Source organism: Pollicipes pollicipes, unplaced genomic scaffold, assembly GCF_011947565.3.
Source record: "Pollicipes pollicipes isolate AB1234 unplaced genomic scaffold, Ppol_2.1 Scaffold_7261;HRSCAF=8764_pilon_pilon_pilon, whole genome shotgun sequence".
In the NCBI taxonomy this organism is placed as follows: domain Eukaryota; kingdom Metazoa; phylum Arthropoda; class Thecostraca; order Pollicipedomorpha; family Pollicipedidae; genus Pollicipes; species Pollicipes pollicipes.
The window spans coordinates 61,339,595-61,362,510 of NW_023597054.1; the positions used below are offsets into that span (position 1 = coordinate 61,339,595).

The window sequence follows — 22,916 nt, forward strand, 5'->3', positions numbered from 1 at the left end:
GAGCGCCGCGAGCAACGCCATCGGCGGCTGGGGACGACGTTATGAGCGACACCTCTGCGCCGGCGTCGTCCCCAGCCGCCGCTGCGGAGGCGGCTGGGGACGCACCGGCCGCTGCCGCGGACGGGTCACGCTCTGCAGTCACTGAGGAGGCGAGGGGTCCTGGTAGCGGGATCGCACAAAGGACGGATGTGGGGGTGAATGACTGGCAGGCTGACGGATGGCGCGGATACTGACGGACTGGTGCCTGTCGTGCCGACTGATGTCTGGGCACCACTGTCAGCTGATGTCTGAGCACCGCTGTCAGCTGATGTCTGAGCACCGCTGTCAGCTGATGTCTGAGCACCGCTGTCAGCTGATGTCTGAGCACCACTGTCAGCTGATGTCTGAGCACCGCTGTCAGCTGATGTCTGAGCACCACTGTCAGCTGATGTCTGAGCACCGCTGTCAGCTGATGTCTGAGCACCACTGTCAGCTGATGTCTGAGCACCACTGTCAACTGATGTCTGAGCACCGCTGTCAGCTGATGTCTGAGCACCACTGTCAGCTGATATCTGATGCTCCGCTGCCAACTGAGCTGGCAGATCTCCTGTCAGAATAATATCAGGCTGAGCCGTTGACAATCTGACACCAAGCGTATGTTTGCTCGCTTTTCTTTGTTCTGTAATCCACTCATGCTAACTCGTGACTGTTCTGTGTTGCTGTGACCGCGCCTGTCAACCCTGACGGCAACCGGTCGACCAGAAACAGAGTGCCCCTTACTGGCAGCTAATCACGCGGGCACTCCTCGGGAGCCGCAGTTTGTCTTCTGCAAAGCTTGCCCGACTCTCCCCGACACCTAATCAGCCCGGTAAATACCGCCGCCGCCCCCGCCATCCGCCAGTACCCAGCCACCCCGCCCCCAGCCCCGCCATCAGCAGTGGGAGCCTCCCGGGCTGCCGCCTGCTTTCCCCGCGCCGCCAGCCCGCCGTGTTGCAGTCAACGAGCGTCATTAAGACGTCGCGTTTGGCCCGCTGCGTGCGCGTTTACGGCCGCCAATCGGCACAGCAATGACCGCTGCGCCGCGCCGGCGCCCACCACCCAACACCGGTAGCGGCGCGGCGGCGGCGGTGGTGAGCCCCGGCCGCCCGTCTCCTCGCGCCTTCTTTATGCAGCTCGTAATTTAATTTGCGCATTATGCTAATTATTTATGCATAATAATTCAGTGCAGGAAGGGCCGCGGGCGTCGGCCCGTGTGATGTGAACGGCGCGGCCGGCGCCGGCGCCCGCGGCCCGGGTAATGAGCCGGCCGGCTGGAGGCGCCGCGCCGAGCGGCCTCGCGCCCGGCCGGCTTCTGGGCCGCCACCGCTCGCGCGCGCGGCCGCCGCAGCGCGAGGGGCGTGGCGCGGCGGCCGCAGGAGTCGATGTCGATGTCGGAGGAGGATAGGGTGCGATGGCGAGGAGAAGGGTGTTGGGTGCTAGCCAGCGGTATGACGTTTTGGTCCTGGCGTACTGTGCGTTGTGGTCCACCAAACAGCGAAGTCTGTCTTCGCCCGCAGTGCTCACGACTGAAGATTGGTTAGAGGCGGCGAGGGGTCCTGTAATCGGCAGAGGCAAACTGCGTCAGCTTGGGCTGAGGCTGCCATATCTTGATACATAATGTTAGGTACTGTGTTCATGTACAGCGTATAATGAAGCCAGAATGGACTCAACGTATATCTTGGGATGTTACTGCGTTTGTGTCTGACTTTGGTGCTTACTTTAACCTGTGCAGTTATTCGGAACGAAAGCCTGAACACCTGAAAAGCAATGTTTCGTCCTGATACAGTCTGAATGCTTTACTAGAATACACCACGTTCAGGGTACCGATCAGCGGACGGTTATGGGCGTTCAAAAATGGCCCGGCGACATCGCGCTCGACGCCCTCCTCCTCCGCCCGCGGCAACCGTTGCCTGCTGACCGCCCCCAGCGCCAACGTGGTCGAGGGCGTGGTCGACGCTTGTGCTACCGACCCTCACGAGGGCCTCACCTATATGGCGGTGAACCTGTTTCACCTGATCGAACACGAACCTGAACCTGAGCCTGCCTGCCATCGGGAGATGGGCTCGGCACTGCGATTTATCGACCTTGTGCGACGCCCGGTGCATTGCGAATGACGCTGGGGACAGCGTGCATCCCGGTGACTTCTATCCGTATTCATACACAGCTCTCTCTGAACTCATGCCTCACCTCTCGTCATCATGCACATGTCGTCACCAGGCCGGCCGTGTCAGACTTCTCTCCGCCCTCGGCCGCCAGCCGTACCCCGTGCCCGGTCGCCGACCGCGCCGCGCGCCGGCCCGTCTGTTTGTCGCCGGCTGACCCCCGCCGGCCGTGTCCAAGCGGCCCTCCGGCCGCGTCCGGTCGCGACTGTCCGTCTCTCGACGCGCGATCAGCGCGGTGCCATTAGCGCGCGCGCGATGAAAGCACCTCATCGGCGCCGCAGCGGGCGAGCCGCCGGTCCGGGCGCGGCCCGGCCGGCCGCCGCGGCCGGCCCCGAATGTAATCTCGCTGACGAGCGCGCCGCACAATATCGGCCGCGCCCCCCGCCGGCGCCGATCGTTTCTCCTGCCGAACTAATTCTATCAATATTACCCCGCCGGACCCCCCGCCCGCCCGAACCCGTTTACGGCTCTAATTAGTTTTATTTATCTGACTGGCCGGGCATTTCTCATTTTGATATCTTTTAATTTCGGCCATAATTGTGGGTTTGAAGGATTTTGGGCTGCAGATGCCGGGCCGGCCGGACGCGGCCGCGGCGCTGGCGGTCGTTTGCCGCTGGAAATGCGGCATTAGCGGACGGTATGACGCGGCAGCGGGCGCCCGAGCCTCAGGAGGCGGCCGGAGAGGCCCCAGCGCCCGCGGGGACGAGTGGAGAGGCTCCCGGCGCCCGCGGGGACGAGTGGAGAGGCTCCCGGCGCCCCCGGGGACGAGTGGAGAGGCTCCCGGCGTCCGCGGGGACGAGTGGAGAGGCTCCCAGCGCCCGCGGGGACGAGTGGAGAGGGTCTCAGCGCCCCCGGGGACGGGTGGAGAGGCTCCCAGCGCCCCCGGGGACGGGTGGAAAGATCTCCAACGCCCGCAGGGACGACAGGAGGCCCTGCCACTCAAGGGGATGTTTGGAAAGGTACCCCTGGACGGGGAGGGCTGGAGACCGTCCAGGAGGCCTGCTGCCGGCTTCCAACACTGCATACTAGCACACGCATTACTGCTGACTCGTCAGCGCTTGCGCGATCGATTGATTGAGCGTCACACAGGCTTGCAGTTTGAAATGTCAGACGTGACAGCGGTGATACCAAAATATGCTCATCAAACCGGGGGGGGGGGGGGGGGGGGGGGAGGGGTGGCGCGAGTTACCGACATCCGGATGGAAAACTTACGAGCGCGCTGTCGAAATCGTTGATCCCGGACTTGGTACGATGGGATGCTGCTTTGGTACACCCGACTCATGTGCTCGCTTCAGCAGCGCGGTGGGTGTGGCCTGGCGCCAACGAACGGCATTGGGCGAACAGGACTTCGATTACGAACAAGCAGCCAGCGCGAGCACCAGCCAATTGCCAGGCCACCCACCGCCACACCCGCCCCGCCCCGACTCAGCCCAGGAATGCCAACTACGTTGGTGTGAGGAACCCAGCAGCACGAACCAGCCGGAGTCCCGATTGCGCAGCGCGCGTGGCAGACGAGTGGGCGGCCGGCGATGTCGACAGCTAGCATCATTAGCTCCAGATTGACGGGGCGCCCTACCCTGGTACAAAACGACCTCCGGCCGCGGACCTACGGCGGCGCCGGCTGTGCGCCGGCCGGGGGTGGGGTGGACGCCCCCCCCCCCCTCTAATCACCGACTCGTGCCCCGCCGGTCAGCTGACGGCAGATCGCCGCCGGCGGCCGCGTCTCTTGCAGCCACCGGTCGGCAGTCGGCGCCGCATCGACAGCCGATTAGGCGGCGCGCGGCTGGCCGGCCCGCCACCTGTTGACCGCTGTTGACCAGCGCGCGCCGCGTGCAGATTAAACGCCCGCGTGCAAACAGGGCGCCGTTTGCTGTGCGGCGCCTCCGGCGGTCGACGCAGCGGAGGGGGCGAATGGCGACGACGCCGGCCGCACACAAAGGCGGCCGGCGTCGGACACCGGCGCCGATCGCGGTGAAGGCGGCGCAGAGCGGCGCGCCAGGTGCGCCGCGTCTTGTGCGGCGCTGCCGGCGCGCGTCGGCCGCAAAAAGCGGCGGCCGCCGCGGCGACCGTCACCGGAGCCGCGCGGCCGGCGCGAGGCACAGGTGCGCCGCGTCCCCGGCGCGTGACACGCCGCCGCGGCGTCAAACGGGGCCGCATCGGCAGCCGCGCCGCGGAACGGCCGTCACCCGGCCGGCCGCTTTTTGTCGGCGCGTGTCACGGGTGGCCGCGACGCTCGAGTGCGATGCGACGGTGGGGTCAGGGCTGCGACGCGTGCCACGCACCGGCCGACGCGCGGGTCCGCTCCTGTGGCACGGCCGGTCAGGGCGGGATGGAAGGGAGGGAGATCCGCCGGGTCCGCACCTGTGACGCGGTCGGCAAACGTGGCACTTGGGGATGATGCAGTGTAAGCCGATGTGCTGCAGTATGCACGACAGTGGATGTGCAAACGTTGGTAGGTAAACCTCTGATACGATCTCGTAATGTTTGCAAACAGTATGTATTGCGCGGACATCGCACGCGATTCTGATGTTCGGCTCCAAAGGTCGCGAGTGGCGTGCTTGACTTGCGGCAAAGTGTCTACGATGTTTTGACGCTGGAATTCAGCTGGGCTTTGGCCGATTTACATCGTCGTAGGTTGTCATTTAAGCCGGGGGGGGGGGGGGAGGGGGATGAGGGAGGGGAGTGTACAGGCAAGATAAACTGACGCTCGGATGTCATGCAGGAGATTACCAGCTCTGCCTTTTTCCCCTTTTATTTACGGAGGCCTGCCACTCGCCGTAGTTCTTTAAAGAAATCCTGCATAACGCAGCATGCATCAGTCTCATTGATACAGTTTTCGTTAGGGTCATGCTTCAAGATCTGCCAGCACCCACCCGAGGCGGTCGAGCACTGCGGGTCGTCTCGAGCCCCGATCCTGACGGATAGGGCCCCTGGCCGAAGACTGGCGTCTACCGGAGGCCCCTACCGGAGGCTGGCGTCTACTGAAGGCCCTACCGGAGGCTGGCGTCTACCGGAGGCCTCTACCGGAGACTGGCGTCTACCGGAGGTCCCTACCAGAGGCTGGCGTCTACTGAAGGCCCCTACCGGAGCCTGGTGTCTACCGGAGGCCCGTACCGGAGGCTGGCGTCTACCGGAGGCCCTTACCGGAGGCTGGCATCTCTTGGGTGCCGGCACCGCCGACCAGGCCGGCGCCCGTTCACGACCAGCGTCCGCTCCATCCGCTGAGTTACCGCCGGCGCCGTCGTAACCGGCAAGATGTATGGATATTGATCCGCGCACGGCGGCCCACCCACTCCGATCAGCGTGTGGGGTGCACTACGGACGGCACGGTGGGGAGAGAAACAGACGGAGTGTAGGGCACACCACGGCATGAACAGGCTGGGGTCTGGAACACCCGACGACGGGAAGCGAGTGTGTGGAGCACACCGCCGCGGGAAGAGAGACAGACGGGGGAGTGGGTGGGTGTGGGGGGGGGGGGGGGGCCACACCACCTGAGGGGGATGCAGCGATGTGTAGAACGATGCACGATAGAAGAGGAACAGATAAGAGTGGGACACTGTCCTACGTGCGGAGAGGAACAGTTCAGAGTGGGTCACTATACTGAGGAGAGGAACAGTTCTACCCCTTTGGTGCGCGACTCTGATTGTCAAACCTACCAGCGAGTTGGGGAGGGGCAGTACCATGAAGAAAGGAACACGTCATATCTTGGCAGTGTCGTGAAGAAGATCGTGCCACAGATTCATGTGTCAGAATTGAGCCAAAAAAGTGCCGGCCTGCCCCCGTCTTCGCCATGAAATCCAGTTTATGGAGCAAGCATACCTACCTACGTGATTTAAACGAGTTATAAAGGCGGGGCCGCGCCGTGGGTGCCCTGAAAGGGTCACGATTAGAAAGAAACCAACTGTTGTTGGCGGCCCAAGCTCCGACAGGCGACGCTGGAGCTCTCTGAGTGCGAGGGTCGGCTGTCGGCCGGACGGTGCCGGGCCGTTAGCAGCACGTGCCGCCGATGTGAGGAGGCGGGGTCGATGAGACGCCGCCGGTCCACGGCCAGTGTCCGGTGTCCGCGGCGCGCCAGCCGGCACATGGCGCGCCGTCGGCAGCCGCCAGAAATATCACCCCATCCCGCCGCTAAATCGACCCAATAAAAGCGCCAACATTAACTGGGGATCTGGAGAAATACAATCAGCCGGCGGCGATAAGCATGGCCGCGCGAGTTATGGGAAACAAGGGGATTAATAGCGCTGTTTTCGGGCGGTGCTGGATGGGCGTGGGGAGCCGTGTTTGGCCGGCCGGCGTCGGCTGCTGTCTGGTCAGGTTAGGCGTCAATCGAGTCAGTACGACCGAGACATTTTGCGGAGTTAATACTGGCTGCCGTCCAAGCAGACCTGTCAAATTCTGTTAATACCTGCTGGAAGCAAGATTTTGCGAGTGCGCCTTCCGCGCAACGTTAGCCATCTCAGGAAAGAGGTCTTCAGCATTAAGCTGAAGCATCAGCTCATCCTTGAACCCATCCACCCCAGCCCAGCCTGGTCCAGCGGCCGTGCGCAAAACTCGGCCGGCCGCTGAAACTCCATCAACATCACGGCAGTCCACATAGGGCCGATTCCGCACCATGCTCCACTGCAGGTCACGCTCATTCGCCGCCTGCCTCGTCATCCTCCTCCCCCTCCCGCCCCACTCGCCTCGGCGCCCGGGCATCTGCGGTCGGAGTGCCAGGCGGCCGCCGCCGCCGGCCCCGGCGCCCATAGAGGCAGTCCGCCAAGGTCTAGGCGTGAGCAACTCCAGTGTCGGCGCCCATAGAGTCGGCCGCGGCTGGCGCGTGAGTGACGCCGGCGCCGGCGCCCATACAGTCGGCGGCGCCGGGGCGTGAGTGCGGCCGGTCGAGGCGGCCGGCGTGCCCCGTCAGCGGCGCGCGCTTTCAGGCCGGCTGATGGGCCGATCACGGCCCGCCAATTAGCCGAACGGCCGGCAGTTAGCGCCCGGCTCGCGCGCGCAGCCGCCCCTCGCGCGCTAATCGGAGGCGAACGCGGCGCGGCGCGGCGACCTGCACGGCGCGCGGCCGCCGTTCGCGCAGAAGGAGGCGAACGTGGCCAGATGAGGCGCCCTGCCCTGCCCTGCCCTGCCCACGCTGTGGATGATGCGGTCTGCCATTGGCGGGTTTTGCGTCGAATGGTTCGCATGCATGGCTCGGGGTTTCGAGTGCTTGTTGGGCGAAATTGGTCACTTGCGTTCTTGAATCATTACTCAAGAAGGCCGGTCCAGCTCATCAGATGATTGTCAAGACCGGTGAACAGATAAAAACGATAGACGGATGCAAGATGAGTACGAAGAAACCTTTCGCGCTGACCCAGTTGGTGCTGGCACCCCACGCAACACGGTAGCATGGTTAGGCAATAGCTGCCACCCTCACGACGCCTTCGTTCTTCTGTTTGCAGCTTATGTCTATGGTTAAACATGGCCGGTATTACATAATAGGGTGTTCGGCCGACATTACATAAAAAGGGTGTTCACAGTCTGCGGAATCGTGGTAGCCTGGGAATTAGCATGACTTGGGATGTGAGGAGACCTTCGACACTCACACAGTCTACAGTATGCATGTTTGTGTATGCATGCATGCATTTATCATCCAGTGTCCATGCCAATAGGGGTATTCAAGCGGTTTCGTCATGCACTTGCTACATGCAAGTCAGCCACAGAATTGCGTGAACTTCCCAGGTCGTGAACAACACGTGATGTAGCTCGCAAATCACAATCCACGATTGGCATCGTCAGTGAAAAGATTGAGGATCACAGTTTTAGCTGGAAGATCACACCTTCAGCAACGATCATCTTCGCGTAAGCTGCAGCGATTTTGAGAAGGAGCGATAAAGTGCCTATCTGTTGAACGACTGCGCTGTACTTGACAGAACATCCTTCCACGTGTACCTCTGCAAGGGACACCACGTGCCGTCTACTCCACAGCACGTGCCGTGTACAGTTTCGCTGACATTCGTTTCAATGAATTCACGGCGAACGGCACCTGAGGACCTTGAGTAAATTCTGCGGCCCGTCACTTTAAATGTAGGTGGTTTTCTGTGGTCGCCGCCCAGCCGCTGCCCGTCCGTCCGATGTGCCCGCGGGGCGTGCCGGTGACCCTGCCGTCTCCGGCGCGCGGCCTCATCTGGTCCCGACCGGCGGCGGCCGTTTTTACCGGCGCCTCATATCTTTTTATTGGCTGCCTGTCTGCGCGGCTGCGCGGTCGGCCGGTGGCGCTGTGACCGGCTAATTGCAGGTTGTCGCCGGTCGTGTGGCCGAGCCGGCCGCGGCGGCCGCGGCGGCCAGCGGCGGGGCGGCGTTGGCCGACAGGTCATCAGCTGATCGGCCAGCCCTCCGCATCAGCCGCCGTCAGCGGCGGAGCCGGCGGCAGGCTGCCGGTGTGGGGCTGCTGGTTGGGTTAGAAGAGACATGGCTGAGATTAGTAGTGGAACCGTAGGCGACTCTGGGAGAGGAACAGTAGGTTGGCGTACAGGGAGTCTAATGCCGTGACCCGTCGGGCCTGTGGAGGAGGCTCATTTGAGCGTCAGGAGTAGGCTTCCGGGCCTACCGCAGGACCCGGTCGACCTCTGTCGAATGCCTGTCTGTGCTAGTATGCGGCCTTGAAATAAACGTTGGGATTGCGCCCGTGGCTCACCCTGATTTTAGAGGTCCCGGCTCATGGCTTTGGGTGAACTGGGCCTGTCTGATGGATGCGATGGTGAACACATTGCTGGGTCGTTGACTTGCACTTCAGTGGCCGATTTTTGTTCTGCCGACTGACCCAGTTTTTCCCCTGTTCGCTCCATAAAAAGTTATAAATGCAAATGCGTTTCCCTGCTTGCCTCGGGGCTACGCGAGGCACGACGGAAACAAACTTGGGAGCGATTAATGTGTGTACATACTCAATGCCAGATATTTTTGGCGTTGTGCAATAATCACAAACACAATGCATCAAAAAGTAAATTCACTTTGGCAGAAAACCGCATAATGGGCTGTTCTTCTCTTCCCCATCGTGGTGCCTGCAACGGCTTTTTGGGCAGAGAAAAGTGCACAGTCCACGGCATGCAACAGCACCTTCCGTCATTCCGTTCTGCTCACAACACAGTGCGAGAGCTCCAAACTCAGCGGCACAGTGGGCCATCTGGCGCATCCGACAGTGCACCACAGTGGGCCATCTGGCGCGTCCGACAGTGCACCACGCCGCACCGTTCCGGCGACGGTGCACCGCTCCATCCCTGCCGCTGTCGGTGCGGCCGTCCTGCCGTCCGCTGGCGCCGGCACATTAGGTCCGCCGCTGTCGCCCCTCCCCCCGCGGCGCTGGCGCTGCGACGCTGGCTCTCCGGCGCCGCGGCCCTGAAGCATGGCGATGCCACCGGCGATGAGCCTGCGAGATGAGGCGCGCCTTGTTTAAACGCCTCCCCGAGCCCGACATAATGGAGAGCGCCTAATGAAATCGATTTATTACCCGTACCGTTAGATATCTCCCGGATTAATTAGAGCTCAAGTCAAATGTCCCTGCAGTCAAGATTAAGTCGGCACTGGGAGGGGGGGCTGGGGCGGGTCTTAGTGGTGCGTCGACCCCCGCCCTGTTGCCCCCCCCCCCCCCCAGTTCAGCGTTGGCTTCCGACGAGCGTGCCAGCAGGGGCGCTGATTGCGTGCGCCTAGACTTGGTGGGTTCAAGGCTCGTGCAGTGCCCGTCTCCACCAAAGCTTTGATGGCTGAGAGCTGTCGCCGGAGGTTTGCGTGTTGTGTTGCCGAGCAACGAAGCCCGAACACCCGTCGAAGATGTCTTACTTTCCGACCGTCGCTGACGAAGCCAGACTGCGACTTCAAATGGTTCTTTATTCCGTCCGCGTTTTAATCAACTGTGCGTCGGCACTAATTAAAGCTGTTTACTTTGAGGCCCCAATTATACGAATCGCCTTCTGCTGGCGTCGATCAATGCCAGAGTCCGGCGTCGAAACGGCATCTCCCCCGGGCGGTGGCGGACCGCCGCCGGCTATGATTTCTCATTTTCTCTTTCGTTATGGCTCTAATTAGCTATCCCCGAGTTTAACTCCTTTGTTTGCTCGTGATCGACGGGCCGGAGCCGCGCGGCTTCGGCTTTGGACAGCGGCCGGCGGCGTGCGCCGAGCCGCGCCGTGGTGATGCCGCCGCGAATCGGCCCGTTCTGTTTGTGTCTGAATAAATCCGGGCTGGAAGGCGCGTGTCGGCGTGTAGAGCCCCGCCGAGCTCGGCCGCGCCCGTCCGTCGACCGGCACCCCGCCCCGGACTGCGCCGAGCTACGTAGAGCCCCGCCGAGCTCGGCCGCGCCCGTCTGTCGACCGGCACCCCACCCTGGGGTGCACCGAGCCACCTAGAGCTCCACCGAGCTCGGCCGCGCCCGTCTGTCGACCGGCACCCCGCCCCGGACTGCACCGAGCTACCCAGAGCTCCGCCGAGCTCAGCCGCGCCCGTCTGTCGACCGGCACCCCGCCCCGGACTGTACCGAGCTACCCAGAGCTCCGCCGAGCTCGACCGCGCCCATCTGTCGACCGGCACCCCGCCCCCGGCTGCACCGAGCTACGCAGAGACCCACCGCTCGGCCGCGCTCATCTCTCGACCGGCATCCCGCCCCGGGCTGCTCCGAGCTACCCAGAACCCCACCGCTCGACCGCGCCCGTCTGTCGACCGGCACCCCACCCTGGGGTGCACCGAGCCACCTAGTGCTCCGCCGAGCTCGGCCGCGCTCGCCTGTCGTCTAGCACCCCGCCCCGAGCTGCACCGAGCTAGCCAGCTAGCAGACACTCACACTCCGCCGACGGAGGCCCTTGCATCCGTTTTTGCGTTCGTTTGCTGCTTCTCTTGTTTTATTCCCCTGGCCCGATCTTTCGTTGATTCTTCCGTCCGCCTGTTTTCGTGTCTGTAGTGTTATTAACTTCGGTGGCAGCACTAGCAGCATCGGGAATTGTGCGCAGGCAATTTCTCAGGATTTGCCTGTCAGTTTCTTCAGATATGCACTCATATTTTGCCTGTCAGGATTGTAGACGCCGAGAGACGCTGGTTTCCTCGTAGGAATGTTTTCTTCGTTCTCGTTTTCGCTGGTTTTGTATGCCGCTGACGTGGATCGTCCTGCTGTTTCAGACGTGACCATCAAACAACTGAAAGAGGAAATCCGCCAGCACGAAACAAAGCAAGAAAGCGTTATCGAGGTGAGCCTGCCGCGACGACAGTGCATTCAGCACTGCGTATAGACCGCATCTGTGCAGTCGTTAGAGACCCAGGGCAAACGCCCTTCACCCATGTCGAGCTCACCTGACTGGTTGATGTGGGTCGCGAGCAGCTTGCGGTAGCTGGTCATGCTCGCTGGTCACCGCTGGTCAGCTGCAGTCGGCCGCCCGCCCCCGCCGGGTGTTCACGCTGGCATGCGCGCGGCCACCACGCGTCGGCGGTTGATTGCGCCCTTCTGTAATTGATTGTATTGCCGCGGCGCTGCGGCCTGTTCGTCCCCCAGCTGCGCGGGGAGCATCGGTGATGGGCAGGCACGTGACGTCTGAGACGGTCGCTCGGCCGCGCTTTGGTAGTACGTGAGACGGGAAGGTGTACGGTCACGGCTTGCTGACATGACTGATACCACAAGCTCGCGTACTGTCAACGGTGGATGGCGGCGGACCCAGCCTTGGGTTCACATGGTGAAGCGGAACGACTGGGCCTATTCTCGGCGTCCTCTGGGTGGAAGCGTTCTGACTGTGGCCGTGACCGCATCACATCACTCAGCTCGTTGTCCATCCCGTGAGACGTTCATGACCGGTGTGTGTCCCAACCTAGCGCTGGGCGTTGCACCAGTGCGGAACTTCAAACAGCAACGGATTCGTATTGCTGTGGTGATCAAACAGCGCCCTGGACATTGATTCTTGCATGCCACTAACACTGCCGCAAGCGCTTCGGCGTACACTTCAACAGCCTCACCCGCTATGATCCGCCGTTTCCCCGTGCGTGGCGGCATACGATGGTGCGTCGGAGCGCCTACTGTCGCTGCAGCGAGGCCCTCTGACCGGCCGTGTCGTGCCTGCTCCATCCGTCGTCGGTCCTCAGTCCGGCCGTCCTCCAGGTTTGACGACAGGCGGCCCCAACCCCGCCAGGTATGCAGCGAGCTGGCCCCAGCGCCCGGCGGCCCGCAACCGCGTGCCATCGGCTCGCATTACCACGCCGCGCCGCCGTTATGGGCGCTATATCACATTTATCGACGGCGAATCTGTTTCTAATAATCGGTCAGCCGCCGGCGGCGGCGGCGGCATGGGCGCTGGTGCGGGCGCTGGCGCGGGCGTTGGTGCGGGGCCTCGTGTGCTCGCGCCCGCACGACACCTTGGATGGTCGGCCGAGCCGGGTTCGCTGGACCGTGATCAGCCCACTCCACATAAACAGCGCGCTACGGCCCATAAAAGAGTGCGGAACAGTGGCGGGGGCGGCCAATTTGGGCGTGCGTCGCTCTGCCGCCGTAAATATTGTCACCGGCCGCGATTTACGGCCCGGGTACGCCGCGTGATGGGCTGATGGAGCGTGATGGGCCGACGCTGATGATGTCTAATGGAGCGGCGGGGCTGATGTGCCGAAGTACCAGCGCTCCGGACCGTGAGCCCTGCTGCGGCATCGGTCGGAAGCCGGCGAGCTGATGACGCACCGATGACGCAGTGATGACGCATGGTGGCCCGGTGACAACGGGCCGGTGGAGTCGTACTGCACGGTGATGATGGTGGCCTGATGAAGCTCTGCCCGGGGAGCCGCGCTGATGGCCTGATGGGGCCGTGCGCCTGCGCTGGTGGCGGATGCCGGCCACTGTGACTGCATTATGCATGAGAGCGTGCGGCCACCACCGCCCATTGATGGCTTTATCGCGGCTCCAGGATTGGCTGGACATTGGACGGTGCTCTCGGCCATTGTGGCCGGTCGCGGGTCTGGCGACCTGCACGCGCAGGCCAGCCGCCGCGCCGTGTATGGGCAGCTTTGGATGCGGACCGACGCCGCAGTTGAAGACGATGGGTTGTCGGTTAAGCGATAGAGGCTTCACTGAGGCTGTGGTGTACTGCTGGCCGACCGTTCGCGGTATCTGCAGTCCGTGGACGAGTTCTGCTGAACTGGTGGTCTTCGGTCCGCCCAGGAGCCCGCCTGCTTCTCCTGGGGGACTGCACTGACGCCAGGGAGACTCGCTGATCGGATATGAACCGGATTCAGTGCTGCCATTGATGGCTTGATGTAGTCTGCATCTACCAGAGCTACCCTGTCGCTGCAAGGTTCTGAAGGTTTGGATACATCTCTACTGGCTTCACTGTTACCTTTCGTAGACCAATACCGGTTCAGCTCACAGAAAATATTTTCCAGCCACCTGAACCGTAGCCTGCCGCCGTTTTCACGCCACAAATGTGAACTACACGTCGCTGTCTATCCCGATGAGAGTTCATGTAACCGGCCCGACCGTGCACGCGCCGCGGCCGGCGGAACCCACGACATCGCCGTCAGCTCGGCCGCGCTGCGTCGACCCGGCCTTCCCGGGCGCTGCGTATCGGCGTGGCGGGTCTTCGCGTCACGACCGGCGGCGTCACGCCACACCAGCCGCCGCCGCCGTGCGGTCGCCGTGTGAAGCAGACATTGTCCAATTGATCCGGCGCTTCCTGTTCCGGCCCGTTTTTGCCGTGCCCTCTCGGCCGCCCCCACCGCCGGAAAGCCGATCCTCGCCGCTGCGGCGGTCGCGGCCGGCAAAAAGGCCCGATTGGGGCGTGCGCGGCCGAAGACCCCGGCACGCGCCGCGGTCAGCTGATTGGCCGGTCACGCTGCTGACCCGACAATTGCCCCGGGCGCCAGCGCTGGGCCGTCAGCTTGTCCGAGGACCCAGCTGATTGGCCGGTCACGGCGCAGACCATCAGCTTCTCCGGGCCCCAGGTGCGGGTCATGACTGGGAATGAGGCGACATTGTCCGGTAGCCTTCTTTCCCGGGCGCAGACCGTGGAGTAGATACTCAAGCGCTGACATCCTCAGGCTGATGGACCCGTGGCCGGTTGATCCCCCTCAGCCCGGGCGCAGACCGTGGAGTAGAAACTCCAGCGCTGACATCCTCAGGCTGATGGACCCGTGGCCGGTTCGTCCCCCTCAGCCCGGGCGCAGACCGTGGAGTAGAAACTCCAACGCTGACATCCTCAGGCTGATGGACCCGTGGCCGGCTCGTCTTCCTCGGTTTGAGACGGAAATCGCCAGTCGGTCGTCCGCCGGTTCGATTTGGAGGCTGTGAGCTGGCTGGTCGGAAGTCTCGGCACTTGTCCTGGCGTTCTTGACTCACTGGTCGCGGACCGAAGCCTGGTCGTCCGCCGGTTCGATTTGGAAGCTGTGAGCTGGCTGGTCGGAAGTCTCGGCACTTGTCCTGGCGTTCTTGACTCAGTGGTCGCGGACCGAAGCCTGGTCGTCCGCCGGTTCGATTTGGAGGCTGTGAACTGGCTGGTGGGAAGTCTCGGTACTTGTCCTGGCGTGCTTGACTCGGTGGTGGCGGACCGAAGCCTGGTCATCCGCCGGTCCGTTGAAGTCAGCGCTCGTCGTCCGCGGACGCCATCAGTGCGGGGAAGAACAGCGTACTGTGCTGCACTGCAGGGTGCCGTGTTACACGCTGGTGCGGCGAGCTCGTGTCTCCCTGTCCCTGACTCATCGCGAGGCGGGGTCAGATCCCGCTCGGGCGGCAGCCTGTCTGCGATAGGTCTCGATCGAGAAACTGGTTTTGACGACCGTATCGCGCTGGATGTTGCTTATAAACGCGGCGATGTTATTTTTGGCGCTGCGTCGCGACCGATGTGTGTGGGCAATGGTCTCGACTACTCCGCTGATCGTCTGTTTTGTCCGTTAATGCTTGTTTCTGAATGGTGTGCGGCAAATGTACCTGACATGCGATTTGTAGTATCTTGACTTCATTACATCTGCTTAAGTGCTCCCATTCCACCAACAACGCGCGTAGTGTGGCTTTTACGCTCTTCTGCGGGTCAGCTTCCACTTCCTCGACTTTGATTCGTGTCTTCTTCTGAAAAACGAAACAAGGGCTGGCCATCAGTGGTTCCACTTTTAGCTTGCCTGACGTTATCTAACTTGCCCTGACTTTATCTAGTCTTCTGAATCCGACAGGCTTGTATCCGGGAGATGGAGCGTGTCCGGCCGAAAGAGTCCCAGGAGTGCGAGCAGACCTGACCTGACCTGACCTGACTCTCTGACTCCAACAGGCACGCGTCCGCGATCTGGAGCGTGACCTGCTGAGGGAGTTCCAGGAGCGCGAGCAGACGTACCACGACGAGCAGCTGTTGCTGACGCGGCGGCTGGGAGAGTCCGAGCACAAGATTGCCCAGCTCACCAGTGGTGAGTACCGCTTCCGGCGTAGGTCTTGGGCGCCATGGCGCCGAGAACAAAGTCGCCCAGCTCACCAGTGGTGAGTATCGCTTCTGGCGTAGGTCTGGGGCGCGATGGTGCCGAGAACAAGGTTGCCCAGTTCACCAGTGGTGAGCACCGGTCCCCGCATAGGTCTTGGGCGTGATGGTGCCGAGAACAAGGTTGCCCAGCTCACCAGTGATAGGAACCGGTACCGGCACAGGTCTTGGGCGCGATGGTACCGACAACAAGGTTGCCCAGCTCACCAGTGGTGAGTACCGGTCCCGGCACAGGTCTTGCGCGCGATGGTGCCGAGAACAAGGTTGCCCAGCTCACCAGTGGTGAGTACCGGTCCCGGCGCAGGTCAAGGGCGCGATGGTGATGGTGACGGTCAGTGGTGAGTACCGCTCCCGGCATAAGTCAGGGGCGCAATGGTGATGGTGACGGCCAGAGGTCAGCACCGCTCCCGGCGTAAGTCAGGGGCGCGATGGTGATGGTGACGGCCAGAGGCCAGTACCGCTCCCGGCGTAAGTCAGGGGCGCGATAGTGATGGTGACGGTCAGTGGTGAGTACCGCTCCCGGCGTAAGTCAGGGGCACGATGGTGATGGTGACGGTCAGTGGCGAGTACCGCTCCCGGCGTAAGTCAGGGGCGCGACGGTGATGGTGACGGTCAGTGGTGAGTACCGCTCCCGGCGTAAGTCAGGGGCGCAATGGTGATGGTGACGGTCAGTGGTGAGTACCGCTCCCGGCGTAAGTCAGGGGCGCGACGGTGATGGTGACGGTCAGTGGCGAGTACCGCTCCCGGCGTAAGTCAGGGGCGCAATGGTGATGGTGACGGCCAGAGGTCAGTACCGCTCCCGGCGCAGGTCAGGGGCGCGATGGTGATGGTGACGGCCAGAGGTCAGTACCGCTCCCGGCGCAGGTCAGGGGCACGATGGTGATGGTGACGGTGTAGGTGATGACGGTGACGGCGATGACGGTGCTCGTGATGACGCTTTTTGTCATGATGAAGATGTTCATGTTGACAATGATGATAACTGTAAATGTGATAATGACTGGAGGTGGCAGAGACGCGTGAAAGCCTTTCGTTGCTTTGTTGATTTGCCAACCAGTCAAACAGGTTTTGTGTTATTTTTGGTGGACGTTTCTGCCAGGCTGTTGCTTTGAAAAGCAATATTTAGGTTATGACTCGCCTGGCCCAATGTTTTACTCATCGAAACCGTCGATGTTCAATTGCCGACAGTCAGTTTAAGTCAGCGACTGTGAAGAATAGGCAGTTGCGCGATCGGACATCGCGCGTTCAACGACCATCACTACCAGCGGACGTCGAGATGTTTCAGGGGATTGCGATGGACTCAAGTGCGATTGGAAACACGATATATTTCCGATCTGGCATTTTTTTTTATTGATAGCGCCCATTCTTGAATTTCTAGGCGTTGCAGCCAGTCACATAGTGGGACATGGCTGCGACACAGGAATGGACTCGCTGTAACGGGAGCTATCTGGTACTTGGTATTCAACAGGGCTCATTTTCTGCACCAGCGTCCCAAGTAGCTGGGTGTTTCGGTAAACCCGCGATTCCGTCAGCATTCGATGGCGCATGCGCAATTCAGCATATGCATCTCTCCACCTTTGTTCGCACGCCCCGGCCACCAGCGGCCGCCTGATCGGCCGTCGTTACTCACTCGCCTTCCTCGAAGGCAGGAAGTGTGCGATTGCGCCGAGGACGACATTGATGATGCCCAGCAGATTGCGCCCATCTGTGCAGTGCACTTGATTGGGGTGCGCGTCCGGTGTGCTCCGGTGCGGCTCGCTCACTCAGAGAGCAGGAATGCCGGACCGCCGCGGCGCGCGCGCCCGGCAGCCGGCGCCGTCCGCTCCCACAGCGGCTGCTCAGGGTCAACCGAGCCATACGGCGCCCAATTAAGAGTGTGAGAATTCTTCGATGGGATGTGGCTGGGGCCGGCGCGAGCGGCTCGCACCCTGCGCGGCCGGCCGCCGCCACCCGGCATGCGCCTCGAGGAGGAGGAAGGGGCGGGCCGCGACATAAGAGGCGGGAGGAGAGAGACCAGACGCGGGACACGACACATGGCGCACGGCGCACGGCACACGGCACACGGCACACGGCGCACGGCACACGGCGCACGGCACACGCCACACGGCACTCGGCGCACGCCACGCGGCACACGGTGCACGGCACACGGCGCACGGCACACGGCGCACGGCACACGGCACACGGCACACGGCACACGGCGCACGGCGCACGGCGCACGGCACACGGCACACGGCGCACGGTGCACGGCACACGGCACACGGTGCACGGCGCGCGGTACACGGCACACGGCACACGGCACACGGGGCACGGCACACGGCGCACGGCGCACGGTGTACGGCACAAGGCACACGGCACATGACACATGACACATGGCACACGGCACATGACACACGGCACACGGCACATGACACACGGCACACGGCACACGGCACACGGCACACGGCACACGAGACAAGGGCACCTGGATGCTGGAAATGGACGCTCCGACGGCGATATCACCTGCCCGGGGCGTGGTCGGAGCTCCGCCGTGGTCGCGCGACCCGCCCAGTGCCGGCTGGGCGGTCACGGGCAACCCCACAGCCCGGTCAGGCCATCCCTCGACTGCGATCGGCTCCGTGCCGGGTCGGGGCGCTGCAGTCCAGCTCGGTCGGGTAATTGGACGAGCGATGCCGCCACCGGCCACCGGCGGCGGCCCAGCCGAGGTGTCCGGGCCGGCCTTCTCACAGCGGCCGAGCCGCCCGCGGCGCGGGGCCAGTCGCCGCCGCCGCCTGACAGCCTCGGGTTCTCGACGGCTGTTCCGCTGAGCTACGATATGTGGCCGCATATGCGGCCGCCGCAATGGAGGAGCGCTCGTTAATAGCAATTTCCCGCGTCGTATTACACACTGGTGAGGGAGCGCCGCGGAGGTGCTCGTGAGGCGGGCGCATCGTTCACAACTGACAGCGCTTCTGTTAGGCGCCTCGGCGCGGTGACTGCCCCCTCCAGAGCGACTGCCTGCACGTCGCGCGGGCGAGTGTCGCTCTCGGGAAGAAACGACGCGCATTTTTCAAACGCCACCTCCCCGCGGCATCATCCGCGCCGACCTTGTATTTATAGGCGATCCGTCTCCCGGATACAGGCCCGGCGCTTACTTACGCTCAAACTTGGCTCAATTCATATCATTTTGTGAATTTACTGCGCGCTTTACGAGCCGCCCGCCGGGGGCCGTGTAAAAAGCATAGGGCGCGCCGGGAGGTCGGACGGATCTGCTGGCGATGCGACCGCCGCCGCCGCCGCCGCTGGCGCCGGCGCGAATCATCGGAGCCGGGGCGCTCGCCGCCTCCTTGCCGCCAGCCGGCTGCCGGTAATCGAGCGTTGTGCATGCGGCAAAATCGAATGCGCTGATGATCATTGTCCGAAGTGGCGCCGAGCCTCATCAAAAGTCCATTAGGGTGTAATTATGAGCGGCGGCGATATCAATTGTCGGCGCCCCAGTCATGGTGTTCGCTGCGTGTCCGGGCAGCTGTCGACGCCTGGCGGAGCGGCTCCTCCCGCCGGTCACGTGCTGCTGGCCGCCGGCCGGCCGGACGGGTCACGTGTGTCGGCTGGTCGCACGAGGCGCCGCAGGGCAACCGAAACGTCGCGTCACTGTCGTGAAGGTTCGAGGCGAAAGGATGTGTATGCCATGCATGGCGCCTTCCTGACGTCGTCGCCTCCTTTTCAGACCTCGAACTGAGCCAGAGCGAGCTGTTCGAGGTCAAGGCCAAGTACGAGGAAAACTCCCACGCCAGGTGAGTCGTCCCGAGTGGTCTGACTCGGCCCAGTCGTGAGCGGGCATGTTCAGAGCACACTCTGCGGCCAGCCGGCGCAGCCTCCGAGGCACTGAAGCAGCGCACTCCTCGCTCCGTGTCTCCTCGAGCTTCCGCCCACTGGCTGCCACCGAGGCGCGGTGTCCTCTTTCTCTCTGTCTCAGTCGAATGTCTTTGTGCCGTGTGCTCTAGCGGCAACGACTGCCGCGATAGATCCTCGGGGACTGGGATCGCTGGGTCGGCTCTCAGGCGAGTGGACTCAGGGGCCTGCGACAAGTCGTGCGTTGGCCCGCCGGGGCAGTTTAGGCTTGCCGTAAGGACGGCCGTGTGTAAGTGTACTGCTCACTATGCATTAGCTTATGCCCGCACTGCGTGACCGGCTGTACTTCGCGTTCTTGCAATTCAGCATGCGCAGTTGTGTTCTTGTGTGCGTATGCCACTTAGCGAGGTCGTATACAGCAGAGCAAAGATCAGCAACAGATGTGCATCAGGGCAGCTATGATGTCCCTGTGCCGACGTGGTTAACACGAACACGTATAGCAAAGCGATTTAGATTATGAGTTATCTAAATACTTTTGGGCGTTCCCTCACGCACGTGTTCGTACCCGCCGTACCCGGCTGTCCAAACAGCGAGCCTTCGACGTCGATCGTGGGAACTGCACGTGGCGCGCGCACGTGCCGCCTGTGTGGGCGAGCTGCCGGTGCGTGGCACGCGACAGTTGGGAGCTGGAGCATTAGCCGGGCCGACAGATGTTCCTCGCGGCCGGCGCGGCGGCCGCAGCCGTACGTGCCCAAATTACGCGGCGGCGACGCGCCTCCCAGCGTCAATTTCGCCACCTGCGTCCTCCTTGCGTCGTATCAATCGTGGCGGCCGCCCATTATCAATCGTGGCGGCCGCCCATTATCCGGCGGATAGTTGATCCATTACGGGCGACCTGGGCCGATGATGACGAATGGTGCGGCGACCGCCCCCTGCCGGCCGACCGGGCCGACCTTGACACGGCCTCTGGTCTCCGCTAGGGGACCGCGCGCGCAGATATCGCCGGTGGGGTCTGACGAGGCGGCGGGATGTGCGCCGAGTGGGCGATGACGCCGATGGGTTCTGATGAGGTTGCGCTGGTCTCCGCCGGGCGATCGTCCGCGCAGATGTCGCCGCTGGGGTCTGATGAGGCGGCGGGATGTGCGCCGAGTGGGCGATGACGGGAGCGGGCGTCTGGATCGGCGATCAGGGGCAGACGCGACCGCGGGTTGGGGTCAGGGCGGCCGCGGCGGCGCTCAACTGGGGACTGAATTGGGGCATGTACCGGTGTGGCTACACGCTGGACAGGGATCGGGTCATGGGCCCGCGTCAGGGGATGGGAGAGGAGCGTTATGCAACGTCATCGGCATCATGCAGTTTGTGAAGCCTTCGTACTATGATCCAGAACAGAGGTCGTCACCCGTCTAAAGTCAAGGGCTCGGTCGGAGACGGGGGGGGGGGGGGGGGCACCACTTCTAGGCGTACCTTTGTTTTCGTTAACACCATATATGACTCCTGTTCTCTTATGGTGGGAATTTACTGGGCTCTGCCCCCCCCCCCCACCCTTTAAGGAAATCCTAGGTGCGGCCAGGTGTAGCTGTCTACTGAGCGTGACAGGATCCAGCCACTCGGGAAATGGGGCATCAGACTCCTGGTCGCCTGTCGGGATCACGTATGTTCCCAGTACCGATGTGTTAGCATGTTCCACAACCTCATGAAGGTATGTGCGCCATTCGTTCTGCTGTCACAGTTTGCTCGCTTCGAGGCGCGCGCCCGTTCAGCTTCTGCAGCGCGCTGTTCGTTACTTTTCAGGTCTGACGAACTAGACATGGTGCTGGTGGACCTGGAGCGCGCGAATCAGGTCAGTTCCGCGGTCGGCCAGCGGCCGCGCACGTGGAGCTGGGAATACCTGCATGATAGCATGATACCCCCTACGTGATCCCATCACCCAGGGCACACGCTAAGTGCTCTTTGAATTTTGTTCTTAACTTTGTTTTGTACGCTTGTGGGGTGAAAAATGGTCCACTACAAGAATGCACAGGGCATTCACACACGCGTGGCTACCATTCAGGCGTACTTTTGACGTGCGATTTACCTGGTGAGTTCACGGTGAATCATTTTCCATGGGCTTAAAGACGCCACGTGTATTATTTATGTCAAAGGGATTGGAGCCGTAGGCATACCATGGAAGGACTCATTTCGAACATGCACTTGCATTCATTCTTCACGTGCATACGGGATTGCGCCATGAGAAGCACTTCGCCCCGATCTCCCTTCGGCTTTTATCGTTGACTTAGCCCTGGATTTACATACCACAGCGTTCAAAGTGTCTGTTTTGATAACCGAGTAAGCCTCTTATTCGTTTGAACTGTATGAAGAATGCAAGCATGAATGCAAGTGCAAAGCGAACGCTGCGCTGCCGGTATTGATTCCATTCTGTCGTGGAATTCCTGTGACGCACTGGTTGAGCGCACGGTACGATCCCGTGCCACGTGGGCGGACGTCCGTCAGTTTCCGCCGATCAGTCGCATGTGCCGCACCGCGGACACACGCCGCACGCCGCACGCCGCACACAAACGGAGGCGCACCGCACTCAGAGTGCGTTCCTGCTGACCGGGGCAGGCTCGGACGCCGGGACGGCTCCTCGTCCCTGCAGTCCGGGGCAGGCTCGGACGCCGGGACGACCCCTCGTCTCTGCAGACTGGATCAGACCCGGACGCCGGGACGACCCCTCGTCCCTGCAGACTGGACCGGACCCGGACGACGGGCCGACGCCTCTTCCCTGTAGGCCGGGCAGACCCGGCCGGGGCGACCCCTGAGTCTCGGGACGTCTTGCAGCGCCGCTCGGCGACGGCAGGCTCAACGCCCGCTCATTAATAAAGCGTCCATCGCCTGGCGATGACGCCGCGCTCCGACGACCGCCGCGGCGGCGTGGCGTACCGGGCTGCGCGCTGCCATATGCCGTGCTGCCAGACGCGCCGGCCGCCATCTGCGGCCTCTAATGACACGGCTGACGGCGCCGGCGTGACTCCCGCCTCGGCGGGCGCCACTTTTATAATGGCACGGGTCACCAATTGATAAGCCGTCACGCTATTGACTCAGCGGGGCCGCGGGTCGCCGTGCATGCTGCAGCGTTGCATGCGCCGACGTTCGTGTGCGGCGTCGCGGCTGGATGAGGCAAGACGCGATTTGTCGGCGACCAGTCGAGCCGGAACTGGAACGGCCGCTGAGGTCGGCGGAGTACGTTGGCGGCCCCGCCAGCAACGAGCGCTGGCGGCGCCGATGAAGTTAGCGAGATGCGGAGGGTCGCTAGCCCGCTCAGGTCACTGTTTTGGGGGTAGGGGATGAGTAGATGAAACGGGCCTCGCCCTCTCTCTCTCTCTCTCTCTCTCTCTCATCATCTCAATCCTCTATCTCTCTCTCATCCTTCTCACTCTCGTCTCTCTCTCTCGTCCTCTCTATCCTCTCTCTCTATCCTCTCGTC

General features: G+C 62.5%; 1 protein-coding gene across 1 annotated transcript in view; it reads left to right on the plus strand.

The window, feature by feature from the left end:
* Nucleotides 1-22,916, plus strand: part of LOC119112187 (protein CASP) — a 242,096-nt gene that overhangs the window by 106,911 nt on the left and 112,269 nt on the right. The window contains exons 5-8 of the mRNA XM_037236259.1: nucleotides 11,319-11,386; nucleotides 15,428-15,560; nucleotides 19,329-19,395; nucleotides 21,245-21,293. Of these exons, the coding sequence (XP_037092154.1) occupies nucleotides 11,319-11,386; nucleotides 15,428-15,560; nucleotides 19,329-19,395; nucleotides 21,245-21,293 (317 nt within the window). The remainder of the gene's footprint in view (nucleotides 1-11,318; nucleotides 11,387-15,427; nucleotides 15,561-19,328; nucleotides 19,396-21,244; nucleotides 21,294-22,916) is intronic.